Genomic DNA, 16,448 nt, shown 5'->3' with positions numbered 1-16,448 from the left:
CTGATATGGATTGGACATATCAATACAATAATAGCATTTATTTCAACACATAACCTTGTTTGTGACCTCTGTGAATGCTAAAAGATAATTTTGCCTAATCCCTTCTACTATGATCAGCAGTGTCTAGGAGAGGTAGTTTGAGACGTATTAGCACTGTTGTTTCAAAGCCTCTCCTTTGTACTTTAATGTTGACTTTTATATTTGGGAGACATTATTCTTTTTTGTGATTACCTAAAATGCAAAAGTGCCAATTTCCTGGTTAGTTGGCCCATAAAGTCAACCAGCCGTTACTGCACATTGACAGCCTTATAGGCAAATATTATATAGTCCATATACCTAAATTACTGCTGTACTTATTTTCTGAAAACATTTTAGATTGAGGGTTGTTTTATGATTTTTTTGTTTAATTGTGAATAGATAAAAAAGCTCTGGGAAACTTCAATGTGTGCTTGCAAACTCCCTCACCTCTGTTTGGTTTCTTCTTAGTTTTTCTGATACTAAAATTGCTGATAATATACAAAGTATTATCCCGCTGACTCCCAACACCATGACAGATTTAGTGTCAGTGCCATCCTGCTCACCGTGCTGTATCAGGATGACTCATCAGTATTCCTTCACACATAACATATCACAATTGTTAATATCTGATGGAGCTGCTGAAGCTGTAAAACAGGTAGTCAGTTATTGCACTAGATATAAATAAATTAACTCCAGCAGGTATGTGTTCCTTGAAATGTTCATGATCTTACAGCTGCAGATGTTGTAATTCAGAGACCGGCTGGAGTCTGGTTATGTTTTAAAACATATCACATACACGGTGCAGCAGGTGTAAGCTGAAGAGACTTAAAATTCCAATATTTCCATGTGTTCCTGACTGCTTGAGATGTTGGGTTTCAATAACATTACATAGTAATGGTTGTGATGATATTTTAAATCAACTTTAGGTTAAGTCCTTGACATCTCTAGAGCAATGTTTCTCAACCAAGTTTCTGTGAAACCCTAGGGTTCCTCCAGAGGTTGCTGGGGGTTCCTTGAGCAATGGTCAGTTTATATCTCTCGGGTCAGTTTAAGTGACACCAATGATCTGTAAGGATGATATTCTTCCAAATGGCCAGCAATGTAATTCTTCCCTGATCCCACACTAATATCCTGTGATCTGTGGATATAGTAATTATAGAAGGGGTTCCTAGAAGACCTGAAAGTTATTTCAGCGGTACCCCCATGTTAAAAGGGTTGGGAAAGGCTGCTCTAGAGGGATATTAGGAGGAAGACCATATAAGCATATTAGAACCAGGATTTTCTTTTAACAATTGAAGACAAAAGTGGGGAAAATTAAAATGAAGTGGAGTTGGAGTTTAGCCTTTAATATTATAATTCTATATGTCATACCATTGCCACCAATAATGGAGACACAATAAGCCTGATTTATTAAAGCACTCTAAGACTGGAGAAAATAGACTATCATGGGAGAACACTAGTGATCCAGAAAAAAGATAAGAAATTACAACTCTAGTTGACATTGTCGAGGAGAGCTGGAAAGGTATAGAATAGGAGATTAGTTTGATATGCCACAAATGTCATTACCGTCTCTCAGTATTGAGAGAGTCAATCTTAGTCTCTATCAATTATTAGGAGGTTCAAATGAGTTCTCTTTTATTATATTTAAAGAAATTTGATCCTCTGTATCATTGAACAAATCAAAAATGGTGACACCATTTAAATGTGTAAGAGAACAAGTGAGTAACAATGTCAGACACTTGACATTCCATTCCATGTTTTGACTGTGAATATCATAAATAATATTTTGGTTTATTAGCTCCTTCCAAGGGGTGGAATATATTAGGAAACAAGTGAACAGACATTTCTTGAAGGTGATGTGTTGGATGCTGAAATATTAGGCAAATTAAAGAATCTGAGAGATTTTGACAGTGGACAAATTCTGATGGCTAGTAGACGGGTCAAAACAATACCAAAACTGAAGGTTTCAACAAATGTTCCTGATATGCAGTGGTAAGTATATAGCAAAAGTAGTTCAAGGAAAGACAACTGGCAATAGGGTCATGGGTTTCCACAGAATCTATTGTAGCAAATGAATCTGAAAGACTTTGGCAATTGCCAAATTCTGATGGCTAGAGAACTAGGTCAAGACTTTTCAGAAATTGAAGGTCTTGTAATGTGTTCCTGGTATACAGGGGTTAGTACATACCAAAAAGAATCCAAGGAAAGACAACCAGCAGTAGAGTCATGAGCGCAGAAGATTAATTTATGCATAAGAAAGAGGCTTGCTTGTCTGGTCTGATCTCACAGAAACTACTGTAACAAAAAATGTATTGCTGGCCATAAGGAAAAGTTGTCAGAACACAAAATTCATTGCAACTTGCTTAGTATGGGACTATATAGTCACAGACCAGTCAAAGTGCCCATGCTGACCCTAATCCACCAGTAAAAGTGCCTACTTCAGAAATGGACCATGAAGCAATGGAACAAAGAGGCCTGGTCTAACAATAACAGAATCTGTTACTAATGTCTTAGTGCCAGATACCACATTACACCTTCAGTGTAATCCTGTACCTTGACGAGTCATGGCTAATTTGGTGACACAAGGAAAATAACAATATTTTGTAGGGTAGGCAGCTTTAATTGCTGATTAATGTAAAAACAATTGTAGTTTTTTTTTTAGCTGTTTCATTTTTAGATATAAATATGTAAAGTATTTTAAAAGTCATACTAGTACCAGTAGTGTGGATGATGATGTTGATTTTAGCAGCCTGTTGAGTGTCTTTAATCATACAAAAGTTTAAGAACCCCAGAGTTGAAGAGCCCTGAAGGGATATTCCTTTGGAATTTACACAATGCACAAATCACATAAACTCAGTGGACAAAAACAACAAATTAGCATTTTTGAACTGCATGTTAAATGTCAAGGAGGGGGTGACTTGAACTTTGAGGTCCACATTGAGGTCTACATGAAACCCACACAGACCAGTTTCCGCTTTTTTGACTCCCACCACCCACTGGAACATAAACTGGGGGTTATTAGAACTTTGCAATATTGGGCAGAGATAGTAACAACAAACACAATGCAAAGAGCACAAAAATCTTTGGAATGCTTTGAAATCTTGTGGCTACCCAGACTGGGCTTTTGTTAACACATCTACAAACTCAAGCAAAAATTCAGGACCATCAAACAGAGAAGAAAAGCAGTAAAAATACAGTAATATAGCCATCCCATATGTAGCTGAAGTGAAGCAAAACCGTAGAGGATTTTTAGAGTTAGACATCCAATTTCTATTTCTCTTAAGAGCAGTAATACACTGAGACAGTTAATACATTCAATAGACTCAACACCCAAACACAAGTAAAGTAATTTGGTATATGCAGTGCAGTATAGTGAATGCAAAGAACCAACATATACAACCACTCAACAAGGGAATGGCCAAACATATACAACCTCTCAAAACACGAATTACCCAACTTTGCACATCCTACAGGACAACATCCATCTGAAGGAAAAGGAGCATTTTCTCCAGGACAAAAGTGCATACTTTGGACAGAAAAGAAAACTGGTTTTGCAAGAGGCAAGAAAGAGCCCATCTTTCAGCCATGTATTTAAAAAGGTGACTAGGACAGAATGGTTTAACAACTCTTTGCTTTAGGGAATAGACATCTACGGTGTCACATTCCATGTTGATGTATTAAGGTGGTTGTGCTGTGTGCATATAAATTGTGGGGTAATTTCCTACACAGAACTAATAGGGTGGCTTGGAAAGCTGTGAAACATCTTCAATGTTACTGTAAGCTGTGAAACATCTTTAATATTAGATAAGTCTAGTTGAATGTGACAGTACTACAACAACAATGTGAGTTGTGACCACTACTTATAATAATTGCATGTGCCACATCCCTGATATAATAAATATAACATTTTCAGGACAACAAACGATTTTTTGGGACTTTTACAGCACCAAGTTCTCAATGTTCGGTATAACAAACACACTTTAATTAACACATTTTATTCAAAAAGTTTTTGTTAAAAGACAGAAAAAACATAATTTCTTAAAAAACATATATTAATACATATAGCACAGAAGTATTGCTAGATTCTCGACACGTTTCGTGGAGCTAGTCCACTTCTTCAGGAGAAAAAAACCTACAACACATTTTTTTGTGTATATATCAACAATTCAAACTCCTTTAAGAAATTCAAGTTACATTCAATGTAATTATATAACATCTACACTTACACATATAAAAGTCCACATGGGTTCATGGTTTCCCCAAATTTTTCAGATACCAGATGACCACAGGAGAGCAAACTATACAATGACCTGGATACATAAGAAACTTCAAAGAAATTACAAAGATAAATATAAATAATTCCATAAAAGGGAGAACATTTAATTTCTGTTTCATATGTTAAGCTCCCTTTTTTTCCTGATGGATTTAGGTTGAAGGGCAAATAAAGTTTTACAGACATCTCACCAGATTATGTAACCAAAAAACATTACATCTACTTGCATACAACCACATGTTATTTTATGTCTAACATATTGCACAAGATGTTCTCTGTGCTTCGATTTCCATTTCTAAGGTTGCAGGTTTACTGGGAACCACTCATATCCATCCATTGTATACCGGTGGAAATTTTAACTTTTACCTAACCATCCATGTTTAAAATAAGGTAATTATAGGTTTACAAATTGTGCTCATAAGTGACATGTTCTGAAATGAATCAGAAGAGGTGGGAGGACAGGCATTGTTTGTGGCCTGAATAAAGAGGTGGTAACTGTGGAAAAGACTGACGCTAAAAAAAGTCATAAATTCCACATACTATACATAGTTTACTATGGATGCAAATGAGTCTAGACAAACAGTGCAAAAAGATTTTCAATTTTAGCACAGAGCTGTCCAAATTTTGTTGCCAGAGGCCACAGTCCAGAATTATAAAACATGCAATGGTTTTTCTTTCAAAGTGTATCTAAATCCAAGAATAAAAATTTAGTACATAGTAGCTAATAGGCTTAGATGTGGTGGTTGCATTTATTTTCCTTTGTTTGGGCTAACAGGTCAGGTTAAGTGAGTGAATAATGAATCCATGTCAACTTTTTCCCATATTCTGGAGATGCTAACGGGGAATGGACGTTGGTAGCTGTAGCTAATATTTGCACATTCTACTGATTTTAATATTCAGTAGTTTGGAGTAGGATTTAAAACAGGATATGTGTGTCAACACAGTTATATTTTCAGTTGAACAATTATCTACATTTTTCCTTCAGGCTTGCACCTCAGTTGCTGCTAAAATAACAACATCTTCAATACTGTCTGTTCACATGTGTGATGCAATCAAGTTTTCCATGACCAGTTTTTGCACTAGCATTGGCAAGTGCTAACAGGTTCCAGTGATACTTCTGATGGTCCTCACAGTGCCTATAAGCCTGGAGGAGGAACTTTATTGTTGTATAACGCTACATTGTATGCAAAATGTGCTCACTTTGGGTGGTGGCAGGCAACTAGGAATGCATGGTGACTGAATATGTATCTCTAGGCCCCCATCAGATCCCATTCTAGGGTTTGCTTCAATGGTTTTACAGCAAACAAACTTCAAAGAAATGTTTACTGAGCCCTTAGTAATGTGAATAAACCTGGGTGCATTCGCCCATTACTGATGGTGGAGCAACATGGTCACTTTAGGTTGCTGGTTCTCAATTTTGACTGTAAACACCTCCCTCGCTCCTTAGGAGAAATGTTCTTCAGTTTACAGAAAAAAAAATGGTGACAACTGAAACTGACAACACTGTCTAAATTCCAATTCACAGGAAATTGCATAGAGACTGGACTTCTAGTGAGATCAATAGTCCAAAGCTATGTACACACACTAAATAATTGGTGCCCAAAATGAATGCTCAAGATTATCTCGAGTGAAAATCTAAGGTGTGCCATGATGAATTACCTAATGAGCAACCAAGGATGATCCCTGTCATGTCTTAAAAGGACACAGCAGGGTGCCTCATATTTGTTCCTTCCCCTTCAGTCCATAAAATAGAACAGTTCTTGTATTAGTGTCACTAGAAACTATCATAAAAAAGTGTTTCCAGAGACAGAAACTTGACTTTTGTATTTAGCTTAAGGCTTTGGTCAGGGTGGCAGTGGGAACAGGTGTTCCTGAATGGCTAGTTGGCACCCTACCAGCTGCTTGGTCCCCCCAAACGCTGTGCTGGTTCCTAATGAACCAGCATTTCAACATTTGACAGCAGTTAGTACTGAAACACTCCCTAGCGCCCTCATTCATTCCTTATCCTGTGTTCCACAATTAGTCAGCTACTCATCACAACCTCACCAATCTAGTCGAACCTTAAAAAAATTAATGCTGCCACCAAATCTAAGGACTTTACTTGTAGATATGCCAGTGATCAATTTTTAAAATTGTAAGTGCAATATATTAGTTTTTCTATTTCTGTTTCATCAAAAAGTTTTTTTTTTCTTTACTTGAGCCATCTAGTAAGTTCTAAGTTCTTTAGTTGCTAAATTAGAATACAATGTGCATGTCTATGTGTGTAAAGAACCCAGCAAACGAGATACATATACAACCTCATTAAATTGACATGAAAAATAAAAGAAGATCTATTTTATTTAATTTGGTAAGGTCACCAACTCTAAATTGGATAATGCTTAAGTAAAGATTGAGAATCCCCTAGCTTCCACCCTCCCTACACTTTTCTGTCTCGATTGTTGACAGGTACAGTTTGTCTTATGCCTTGGCTTCCTCCCTGGGATAGTTTGTAGACATTAGTGACTGTAAATTAAATAAGATCTTTTGTGTTTTCCTTCAATATTGCTTTAATCAGATAATACTACAACAAGAAGTACATTTACACAGTCAGGATGCCCTGGCCTTTTAAGAACACAAAGCTTTTAGAGGGGGGGGGGGGGGGGGAATAAAAGAAAGATTGATCATCTGTTTGTTGTAAGAACATATGAGCACGCTAGTGTGAGAATGATGATGAGATGGTATTCTAATGTTAAAATGAAATCAAAATAAAAATCAAAAACCTGTGAGCTGTATTGTGGAAGAGACACAAAGTTGCCTGCCTGTTTTCTGTCTGCATGTACAGCTCAGTGTATATTCTCAGCAGTACCAGAATAACTGGATTTTCATGAGAATTAACAGGAGTCCATTGGCAAACCAAGATTACTGTAGACCCCAAACTTGTAAAAGGTGGGGGTGAAGATGTCAGCACATCCAAGGAAGTAAAAGGGAGTATGTTTATAAAAATAGATAAATAAATAAATATATATATATTATTATAAAGGTCTTAGTGAAGATGTTTGCACCTATAAGGAAGCAAGGGAAGATATATACATAAATATATATATATATATATATATATATATATATATATATATATACATTCTTGGCAGTGCCAGAATGAATGGACTATGAGCATGACCATGAGCATGACCATGAGTTTACTTCAGCTTGGCCAACCTAGATGATTGTTGACCCCAAACTTGTAAAAGGTCTGGGTGAAGATGTCAGCACCACCAAGTAATAAAGGGGAATTATTTTTTGTTTAAATATATATAAATATGTACTATATATATATATATATATATATATATATATATTACATCAAGTTCTTCCTTTCCAACTAGCAGACTTCAAGCCTTGACGAAGGACCAGAGAAACAGAAATGTGTTGAATTTCCAAGGTCTCCTTATTATAAATGAATACAAGACTTTTGTACTTTTGTACTTTTTTTTGTACCATTTTACCATTGTTTTGGTGCTGTTACTTTTTGTTTGTGAACTTAAACTGGATCCTAGCTAGGGGTGCTCTGTTTCTGATGAGAGCAGGATGCATTGTAACCAGAGGCCCTCGCTGCTGTAAAGCCAATAGGAAAGGTCAACATCACACAGACAGTGAAAGGGGCCTTACTGGATGTAATAACAGCCAGAGAGACAACCTGGCCCTAGAATACATGACCATGATTGTAGGTTAGCAAAAAGGAAGTTTATTTTTTTTTTAGTGATCAGCAAAGTGGGATAGAAAGAGAGACATTTTTTGTAGGCTGTAGATAAACTTTACAAAATATGTATGATTGTAACTAATATATAGGAAATGTATTACACAGGAATTTCATATAAATAGCTATAATGCGTGGGGATCCAAAAATGTAATTCCTATGCCTATACATTTATTGTCATCTCAAAATGCATAAACAATAAATCAACACATATAGGTAACTATATTAACTTACAGTTAGATTACAGAGTAGGATTCTTCATGTATTCTTGATTTATTGTAGTGCATATGGTAATAAATAAAACCTTGAGCCTTTAACGTCTATGGGGAATTACATATCAGGCTGAAAACAGAGAATGCCAGTGCAGCAGAGTCTAAAACTGGTTGTTTGTGTACAGGAGAATGGATGCAGGTGGGATGTTGAGGAATGCTAGGTATGCGCCAGTGGAGATAAAACAGATTAAGTTGACCCACTTGGGAGAAAGTTCTTCAGGGGTACTTTGAGGGACTCTACAGAGCTCCTGGTATTTACAGTACCATAAAAGAATAAAGGACAACCTTCTTACAGGTCTAAAAAAACTACAAATTGATATATATATATATATATATATATATATATACAGTATATATCTATATATATAAAATTGGATGTATGTATGTGTGTGTATGTATGTATGAATGTTCCACCATCACTCGAAAATGCATGAAGACATTTCAGCCAAACTTGCTATACATGACTGAGACTCATGTGAGTGCACCAGTCATCTTTGTACAGCGCTGTGCTATATGTCAGAGCTTTATTTTGATGTGTGTATGTCATCACTAGGAAATGCATGGAGACATTTCAACCAAACTTGCTAGACATATGACACCGCTGATCTTTGTACAGCGCTGTGGTATATGTCAGGGGTATACAAATGTATATTAATAGTATGTGACTGTGGGGGGACATTAGAATGTCAGCTCCTCTGTACAGAGACTGATGGTTCTAGCTCAGTGTTTCATTGTACAGCATTATGGTATATTTGATCTTTGTACAGCGCTTTGCTATATGTTAGAGCTATATAAATGTATATATATATATAAAATCGTATGTATGTATGTGTGTATGTATGTTCCACCATCACTCGAAAATGCATGGAGACATTTCAACCAAACTTGCCTATACTTATATCTGAGACTCATGTGTTCCACCATCACTCGGAAACGCATCAACACATATGATTCAGACTCATGTGAGTGCACCGCTGATCTTTGTACAGCATTGTGGTATATGTCAGAGGTATGTATATATGTTTGTATGTGTGTATGTATTGCTCAGTGACAGCGTGCCTTTTGCCTACATTTTTACATACTTTTTTTGGACTCTTTTGCAAATTTCTGACCTGTAATAATGTCTTTGAGAAAACATAAGGCAATTGGCCGAGTGCAATCTAAGGCAAAAAAAATGAAACAATACGTAGACGAGAAAATCCCGAGGACAGGAATAGAAGACTTGCCACGCTGCACAAGAGAACTACTTCATCTAGAGCTTCAGAGACAGTACAACAGCGTGGGACCTGACTGCAGGAAATGAGAGAAATAGCTACTACATCCATAGCTTTAGAGACAGTACAACAACTTGAGACTCGACTATAGGAAATGAGGGTAAGAGCTACTACATCTAGAGCTTCAGAGACAGTACAACAGCGTAAGACCTGACAACAGGAAATGAGAAAAACAGCTACTACATCTAGATCTTCAGAAACAGTACAACAGCGTAAGACTCGACTATAGGAAAATAGAGAAAGAGCTACTACATCTACAGCTTCAGAGACAGTACAACAACATGAGGCCCCACTACACAATAACAAAGATAGTGCTTTTACATCTAGAGCTTTAGAGACAGTACAACAGTGTGGGACCCAACTACAGGAAATGAGAGAAAGAGCTACTACATCTAGAGCTTCAGAAAGAGTACAACAGCGTGACACCCGAGTACAGGAAATGAGAGAAAGAGCTACTACATCTAGAGCTTCAGAAACAGTACAACAGCATGAGGCCTGACTACAGGATAACAGAGATAGAGCTACTACATCTACAGCTTCAGAGACAGTACAACAGCATTAGAGCCCGACTACAGGAAATGAAAGAAAGAGCTTCAGAGACAGTACACGGACTGCAGAATATTGTAGCTCAGAATTGGAAGAAATCCACTATGATCCACATAAGGACTACTCCCAGCATGCAAGTGTTACCATCGGAAAAATGGAAATGGTTTGTAGTTACTGTCAAGCCAAGAAGTTTAAATCTGAGTCTCCTAGTATTTGCTGCAACAAAGGGAGAGTCAAACTCTGCCAACTGGAAACACCACCACAAGAACTTTGGAATTACACATCAGCAAATACCTCAGAGTCAAAGCATTTTCTGAATAACATCAGAAAATACAACTCATGTTTCCAAATGACATCATTCTGCGCCACGTCAGTTGTTCAACAGCCTGAATTTCCATCCACATTCACGGTGCAAGGGCAATTTTACCATAAAGTGGGATCGTTACTTCCGCTGCCAGATCAACCACCAAAATTTCTACAACTATATTTTATTGAAAACGAACTAATAGAAACTGACCAGAGGTGCACCTACATCTCAGGAACAAAATTTCATATTGTCTTAAAGTTACAAAGGATGTTTCATGGGCACAATATTTTTAATAAAACTTTTAAAACAGCATTGGAATATATGCCATTAAATTAAGTTAATTTAATTTTTTTGTCTTTTATTATATTTGTATATTGTACTTATACTTTTTTTAACACTATAGCTTTATTTGATTCCTTTTCCTGTATAATATAAGATTGCAATAAACAATACCCGGCCAACGCCGGGTAATCAGCTAGAATAAATATATATTTATTTATATGATTTACAATAACTTTAGTATTTAGTATATAATTTTTTTTTATTTTAAATACCTCTGTTTTTATTTTCCTGAAGACCAAGCTGTCCCAAAAAGTTACAGTTACAAGGGTTGGGACAAGCTATGTTGGGGTGCTTACAATGATTTAATTTTCCTACCATATGGTTGAAACTTTTCGTTACAAAAAAAATCATCACCATGTTTTACATGATTCTATGCAATCCTTTTTATAATTACCAAAACTACGTATGAGGGTTGCTTATGAAATGTAAACTGTTAAAATGGAATCATGGATTGACTGTCACTACAAACTATGAGCTGTTGAATTGAATTCTTCATTCAAAAATTTCAAATTTTTCTCATAAAGGACCTGGTGCAGTGGATTTTGGGATAAGTTGTATATATGTGCGTGGCTCCTCATGTATCAGCAAATTGCACAAAGGTGATTATTCATGCTCAAAGCAAGCCTCCACCAATGATAGTACTTCCTGTTCTCTGGTGTAATATATTTTATTTACCAAAGTAGGGAGAGTTTCCATTGACTGAAGTGATTGTTGGGCTGGTAACACTCTCAGCTATGTAACTCCATGATAAATAGTGATGAGCCAGGTGTTATACAGTGCAGCCATGTGGCAAGAAGTTGCTAGGACTTTAGATGGCAGCATAGTGGAAAAAAAGAAAATGGAAGAGGAAATGTGCATAATTTAATGAGTCACATTGTGTTTTAAATACTATAATACAACAAATACTTAGTTGGATATTTGCTATAATTTTACAGAATTGCAGTATATACAGTATTTTATTTCCCATATAGTCCTTCTTTATGTGATAGTGACCAAAAAAATAATAAAAATATCCCGGCACCGCTACAGCAACACAGATCAGCAAAACCCATCCAAGAGTTATTTTGAGGGCTTAAATAAATTCAAAGAATTTCAATATCCAAGACAATGCAAGCACATATTTTCTTTTCTCAGATTGATAGTGATGCGGCATGAAAAGTGTTGTTGTTGGAACTTTTCCTAAAGAAACAGACACAGAAAAAAGGGCTTCTTTATTTTTTTGTACAGATGTATATAATCAGTGAAGTTCTTGCTTGTGTGTGAAAAAGAAAATTCCTTTGTCGGTTTTATATTTGAAGTTGAATAACAGGAACTAGTGTCTCATCACAGCAATGAGACCACCGGATTGGGAATGATATCTGGCACATGGATGTCAACATTCATGTGCTCTAGGTGGACGTGGCATTGTCAGCTAGGCTGATATCCTAAACCCCTGACTCTAGTTCCTGTATATGGTGAACTGTGTGTGGTTTAAGAGACCCTGTCACCAGCTTTAAACAGTATATGGGTAAAAGAAGAACCATGATTTTTTTAAAGGTTGACTTGCAGTGTTTACTTGCTAAATATTGTGTCTTCTCTGCCTGAGCACATCACCCCAGTCCTTCCACATAATAGCCATCTCCTCTTTTGTGCATGTCTGTTTATTGTCTGTAGTGGCTGAACTTTTCTGCCTAATCTTTCTACATAACATTTAATTTCAATATTTGGAGAAAGGGTATATCATGGGGTTTTGCTTGAGTTGGCTGGAGTTACTGATAACACATTCAAGATGGTGCACTCAGAAGCAGTCCCAGGGCTTTTGGATCTCTACACAATGGAGGCTTCTACTAATAAAAAGCATTCACTAAAATGCAGAATAGTTTTTGTATTTTTCATATTCAGATCACACAGACTGACACCAGATTGGGGTAAAACCAAGGAGTTGGTATTATTGGTATACATTATTGGTTGAAATTATGCAGAGTTTTGTTTTTAAAACAAAAAAAATGCTGAATATTTGGTTGGAATATTGTATGTTAGAAAGTCTTGGCATGTAAAATTTTTGGTGAAGCTTTGGTGGCAGAATGATCCTTTCCGGTTTACCTCCACCAGTACAGTTTTCAGGTCTTAATGAATCTCCCCATATTGTCTTTTTAAATCAGTTGTGTCCAACTTAAAAAAGCCCAAGAGCTACAATTATTTCCAACTGTGAAGTGGAGGGCCAAACCAACACCATCCAGGTTGTGTGTAGCTTTGGAGAAAATCCTTCGTCACACTATGCAAGGATACCAAAATGCCAAGAGAGTAAATTAGTAGTATTTTAGGAGGATGTTAGCATCATAATGTCCATTTTGTAAACCGAGGGTATAATAATTATATTTAATTTTGGTAGGCATTTAACTTTGGTGAATGTTTTGTAAATACAAGTTTTTTGGATGCCTCAGGAGACTGATGGCCAGTAGACAAAGGTGGTGACCAGATGGCTGTGCCAGAGTTATTTTAGGGTATTCATCAGATTTGTTTGTCTTTGCAGATGAACCCAGTAGATGTTATTTCCACGATGGTGATGGAGTCTGTGAAGAATTTGAGAGGATGACAAGCATTAAGGATTGTGGTGTCTACACTCCAAATGGATTTGTAGACCAGTGGGCCTCAAATGTTACAGTTTCACATCACGATGATCATGATTGCCCAGGGTGGGTAATCAATGGCCAGCCCGCGGCTACCCAGGTAGGAAAATACAAAAAGAAGACACATGATCTACTGTGATATTGTTTCACTGATTTAGGAGCATAAAACAGCAATTGCATATGTTGTATGTTGTGTTTCTAGGGTGTTTTGGCCACTTAACCTTAGGAATAAATACTGCAACTCTATTTTACATGAGCTAATCCTAGGCTAGAAGAGCCTTGTACTTGCCCAATTCCCTAGTCGTGTGGTGCACCAAGTCCCAGATTTTTTTTATATTTCCATCATTGTAAAGAAGAAGGATCATTCTTTAGGTGTTCAAGTTACTGTCTGAGATATGTAGACACTAACTATACCATGTTTAGCACAAGGCACTAACTAAGGCCCAAAATTACCTCGCTTGATGACATCATAAAGAGGAAACCAATTAGCCTGGGGCACAAACTGTAGTTTGTTAGATCATGATGCCAGAAATGACAATGACATGACACAGAAATTACAAAATTGATTGGGTAGCTTTTCTACAGCTATCTTTTTGATTCTTGAGTCGAAGGGAAGGAGGTTGGGAAGCATGGACAGTACCCTAAACTTCACACTTCAGAAACATCAGTTGTCCAGGTTTTTTGTAGTTGGGTCAGAGCCTGTGGGCAGCTTTAGAAGATGGTCAAAGATGTCAGTCATGGTCATTGGTGATTTTGGACTAAAAAAATAGTCAGAAGCTGGGTACACGTTACTGCCACATAAATCTCTTCTCATACATCTTAATTGTCTTTATCTTATGTTATTGGCAAGACATTTGATATCTCTCTTGGCAAGCCTCCTAGAAGACAAAAACTAAAAAAAGGCTAAAGAGACAACACAGAAAAAGTAAGAAAGTGTAAAACATAATATTTACTATTTTTCCACTCTGTCCTCAAGAAGGAACATAGCATGTAAATCATTGACTAGTGACTGCCTGTGCCCAATGGTTTCTCAACAAATTCCTTTGGGCTATAGGTTGGACATTAGGAATGCACAGTATGGGCCTGATTTATTAAAGCACTCATCAGTGAAGCTGGTTGATCCAGCAAACCTGGAATGGATCTGGTCCAGGATTAAAAACATTTGCTAGCAAATCACAAATTACTTTGAAGAAATCAATTACATATTTCCTTTTTGGATAAAAGTTTAATGTGGGGGCATATGTATTAGGTTTACATTTTTTTTTTCTCTTCTTTGATCATATTATTTGGGTTATTGTATCAAGTATTGAAGTTTAAGCCATCAAAATGATCTTTCAGCAAAAGTTTGGCAAAGAGGAAATATTTATCTTTACTAGCAGGATCTAAATGGAAAAACAGAGGAAGAGGAACTTGTAAAGGGTTTCCTAAGTCATCTGACACATGTGCTTAGTTGCTGATAAAGACAGGAAAATAGAATAGGGTAAAGAGCATGGCAGGGTTTTGACACAAAGAGAACATGAAGGCCAGGCCAAAAGATACTTGTGACCAAGGGAAATGGTGGCCAAGTGGCAGTGCCATGTGGAAAAGGCAGAGATTGAGGGAAATTGTATGAGAGAAGTTGTGGAAGGAACTGAGCTGCAGACCTAGTTGTAGAAAGGATAATATTGGGAAAGGTATTCTTAATACATGTTCTTTTGATCCAAATGATGACCTTTTGAAGAACATTATTTTAACACTGCTCATGAGTAGAGATGCACATGAAAAATGCTGTGGATACTCCTAATTTACCTAACTATCACACCTATATCAGCTTGTTAAAAATCCCATTTCAAAACTATAGACATAGACATAGGTGTCCCTCACTTTGCACCACTTTTTAAGCTACTACAGCCTCTGGGAACTCTTTTCCACCTAATTTTGAAGTGTGTATTTGAGAATTTGTGACCATTTTTGAAATCAGGTATTGATGCTTGATAAGAAAACCCAATTTACTGCTGGTTTTACAGTTCATCCAAAATGTGCTCAGTAGGGAAGAATTCAGAGTTCTGTGCAGGCCTCTTGAGGTCCTCCCAACCAAAGCTTATCATTCCATTTTTTAATGTAGCTGGTTTTGGGAAAAGGGTCTTCGCTAAACTGGGTTCACGAGGCCAGAAGACCACAATTAAAGACACAACCTTTAATGTCTTGTAGACATTATAATTATTTTGCTGTAGCAATTATAATACCCCTCACTGGAAACAGCGAAATTAAATAATTTTAAGGGTGCCCTCATACTTTTTTCCATAAAGTTAGGTATAAGAGTTAGTTTTTCAAACATTGTTGGATATATAGCAAACATAATATAATAAATTCCTCTTTCTTCAAGTTGAAGGTGATGTTCTTGCCAGTCCCCTGTCAACACTGGGGCTTCCAGCAAGCTTCTGCAGACTAAAGTCTGTCTATCCCTTAGAATTCATCTCACTTATGGTTTCTGTCCTGTTATGGAAATTGTAATATTTAGTAATAATATGTAGTATTCACAACAGTAGATGGGTAAAACATAATTTAAAACTTGGTCAAAAAAATAAAATAAAGTTTACTAATTAAAAAACCTAAACAAAGCTTAATGCTAATTAGTATGTTAAAGCAAATAAAACAATTTAGTTTTATTTGGATTTTGTATTTGTAATAACAGCAAAAAACAAATATACTGGCACATATAAAAAATATAGGGGGATTATTACTTTTTTCAGTGCTTAAAATCAACTCCATTCGAAGAAAATACTTAATCCTTATAAAGCCCGTTAACAATTCCCTAAGCTATTTAGAATGATGAGATGTATTCATTATACCATTATCATTCTGATCTTGATCAAGCATGAATGTAGAACTATGGGCAATTTAGAAGATCTTATATGTGATGTTGGTTGCCTATACTAGTAACAAGTTGCTTCCTGTTTTTCTAAGATTATATTGATCTTGGCAAAAGGACCATTGAATAGGCAAATGTGACAATTATCTTCCTATGCATTCAAATTACTGGACCCTTGCAGTTTTAGCTGCTTAGAAATTGGCAGTGTTGCTAGCCCTAATGG

The 16,448-nt window shown here is 36.4% G+C and overlaps 1 protein-coding gene across 1 annotated transcript in view; it reads left to right on the top strand.

Annotated features, from left to right (window-relative positions):
• Positions 1 to 16,448, top strand: part of PAPPA (pappalysin 1) — a 146,955-nt gene that overhangs the window by 90,061 nt on the left and 40,446 nt on the right. The window contains exon 10 of the mRNA XM_072430152.1: positions 13,278 to 13,474. Coding sequence (XP_072286253.1) covers positions 13,278 to 13,474 — 197 coding nt within the window. The remainder of the gene's footprint in view (positions 1 to 13,277; positions 13,475 to 16,448) is intronic.

Source organism: Pyxicephalus adspersus, chromosome Z (genome assembly GCF_032062135.1).
Source record: "Pyxicephalus adspersus chromosome Z, UCB_Pads_2.0, whole genome shotgun sequence".
Classification (NCBI taxonomy): Eukaryota; Metazoa; Chordata; class Amphibia; order Anura; family Pyxicephalidae; genus Pyxicephalus; species Pyxicephalus adspersus.
The sequence above is the reverse complement of the archived record's forward strand: the minus strand, read 5'-3'. Positions and strand labels throughout refer to the sequence as shown.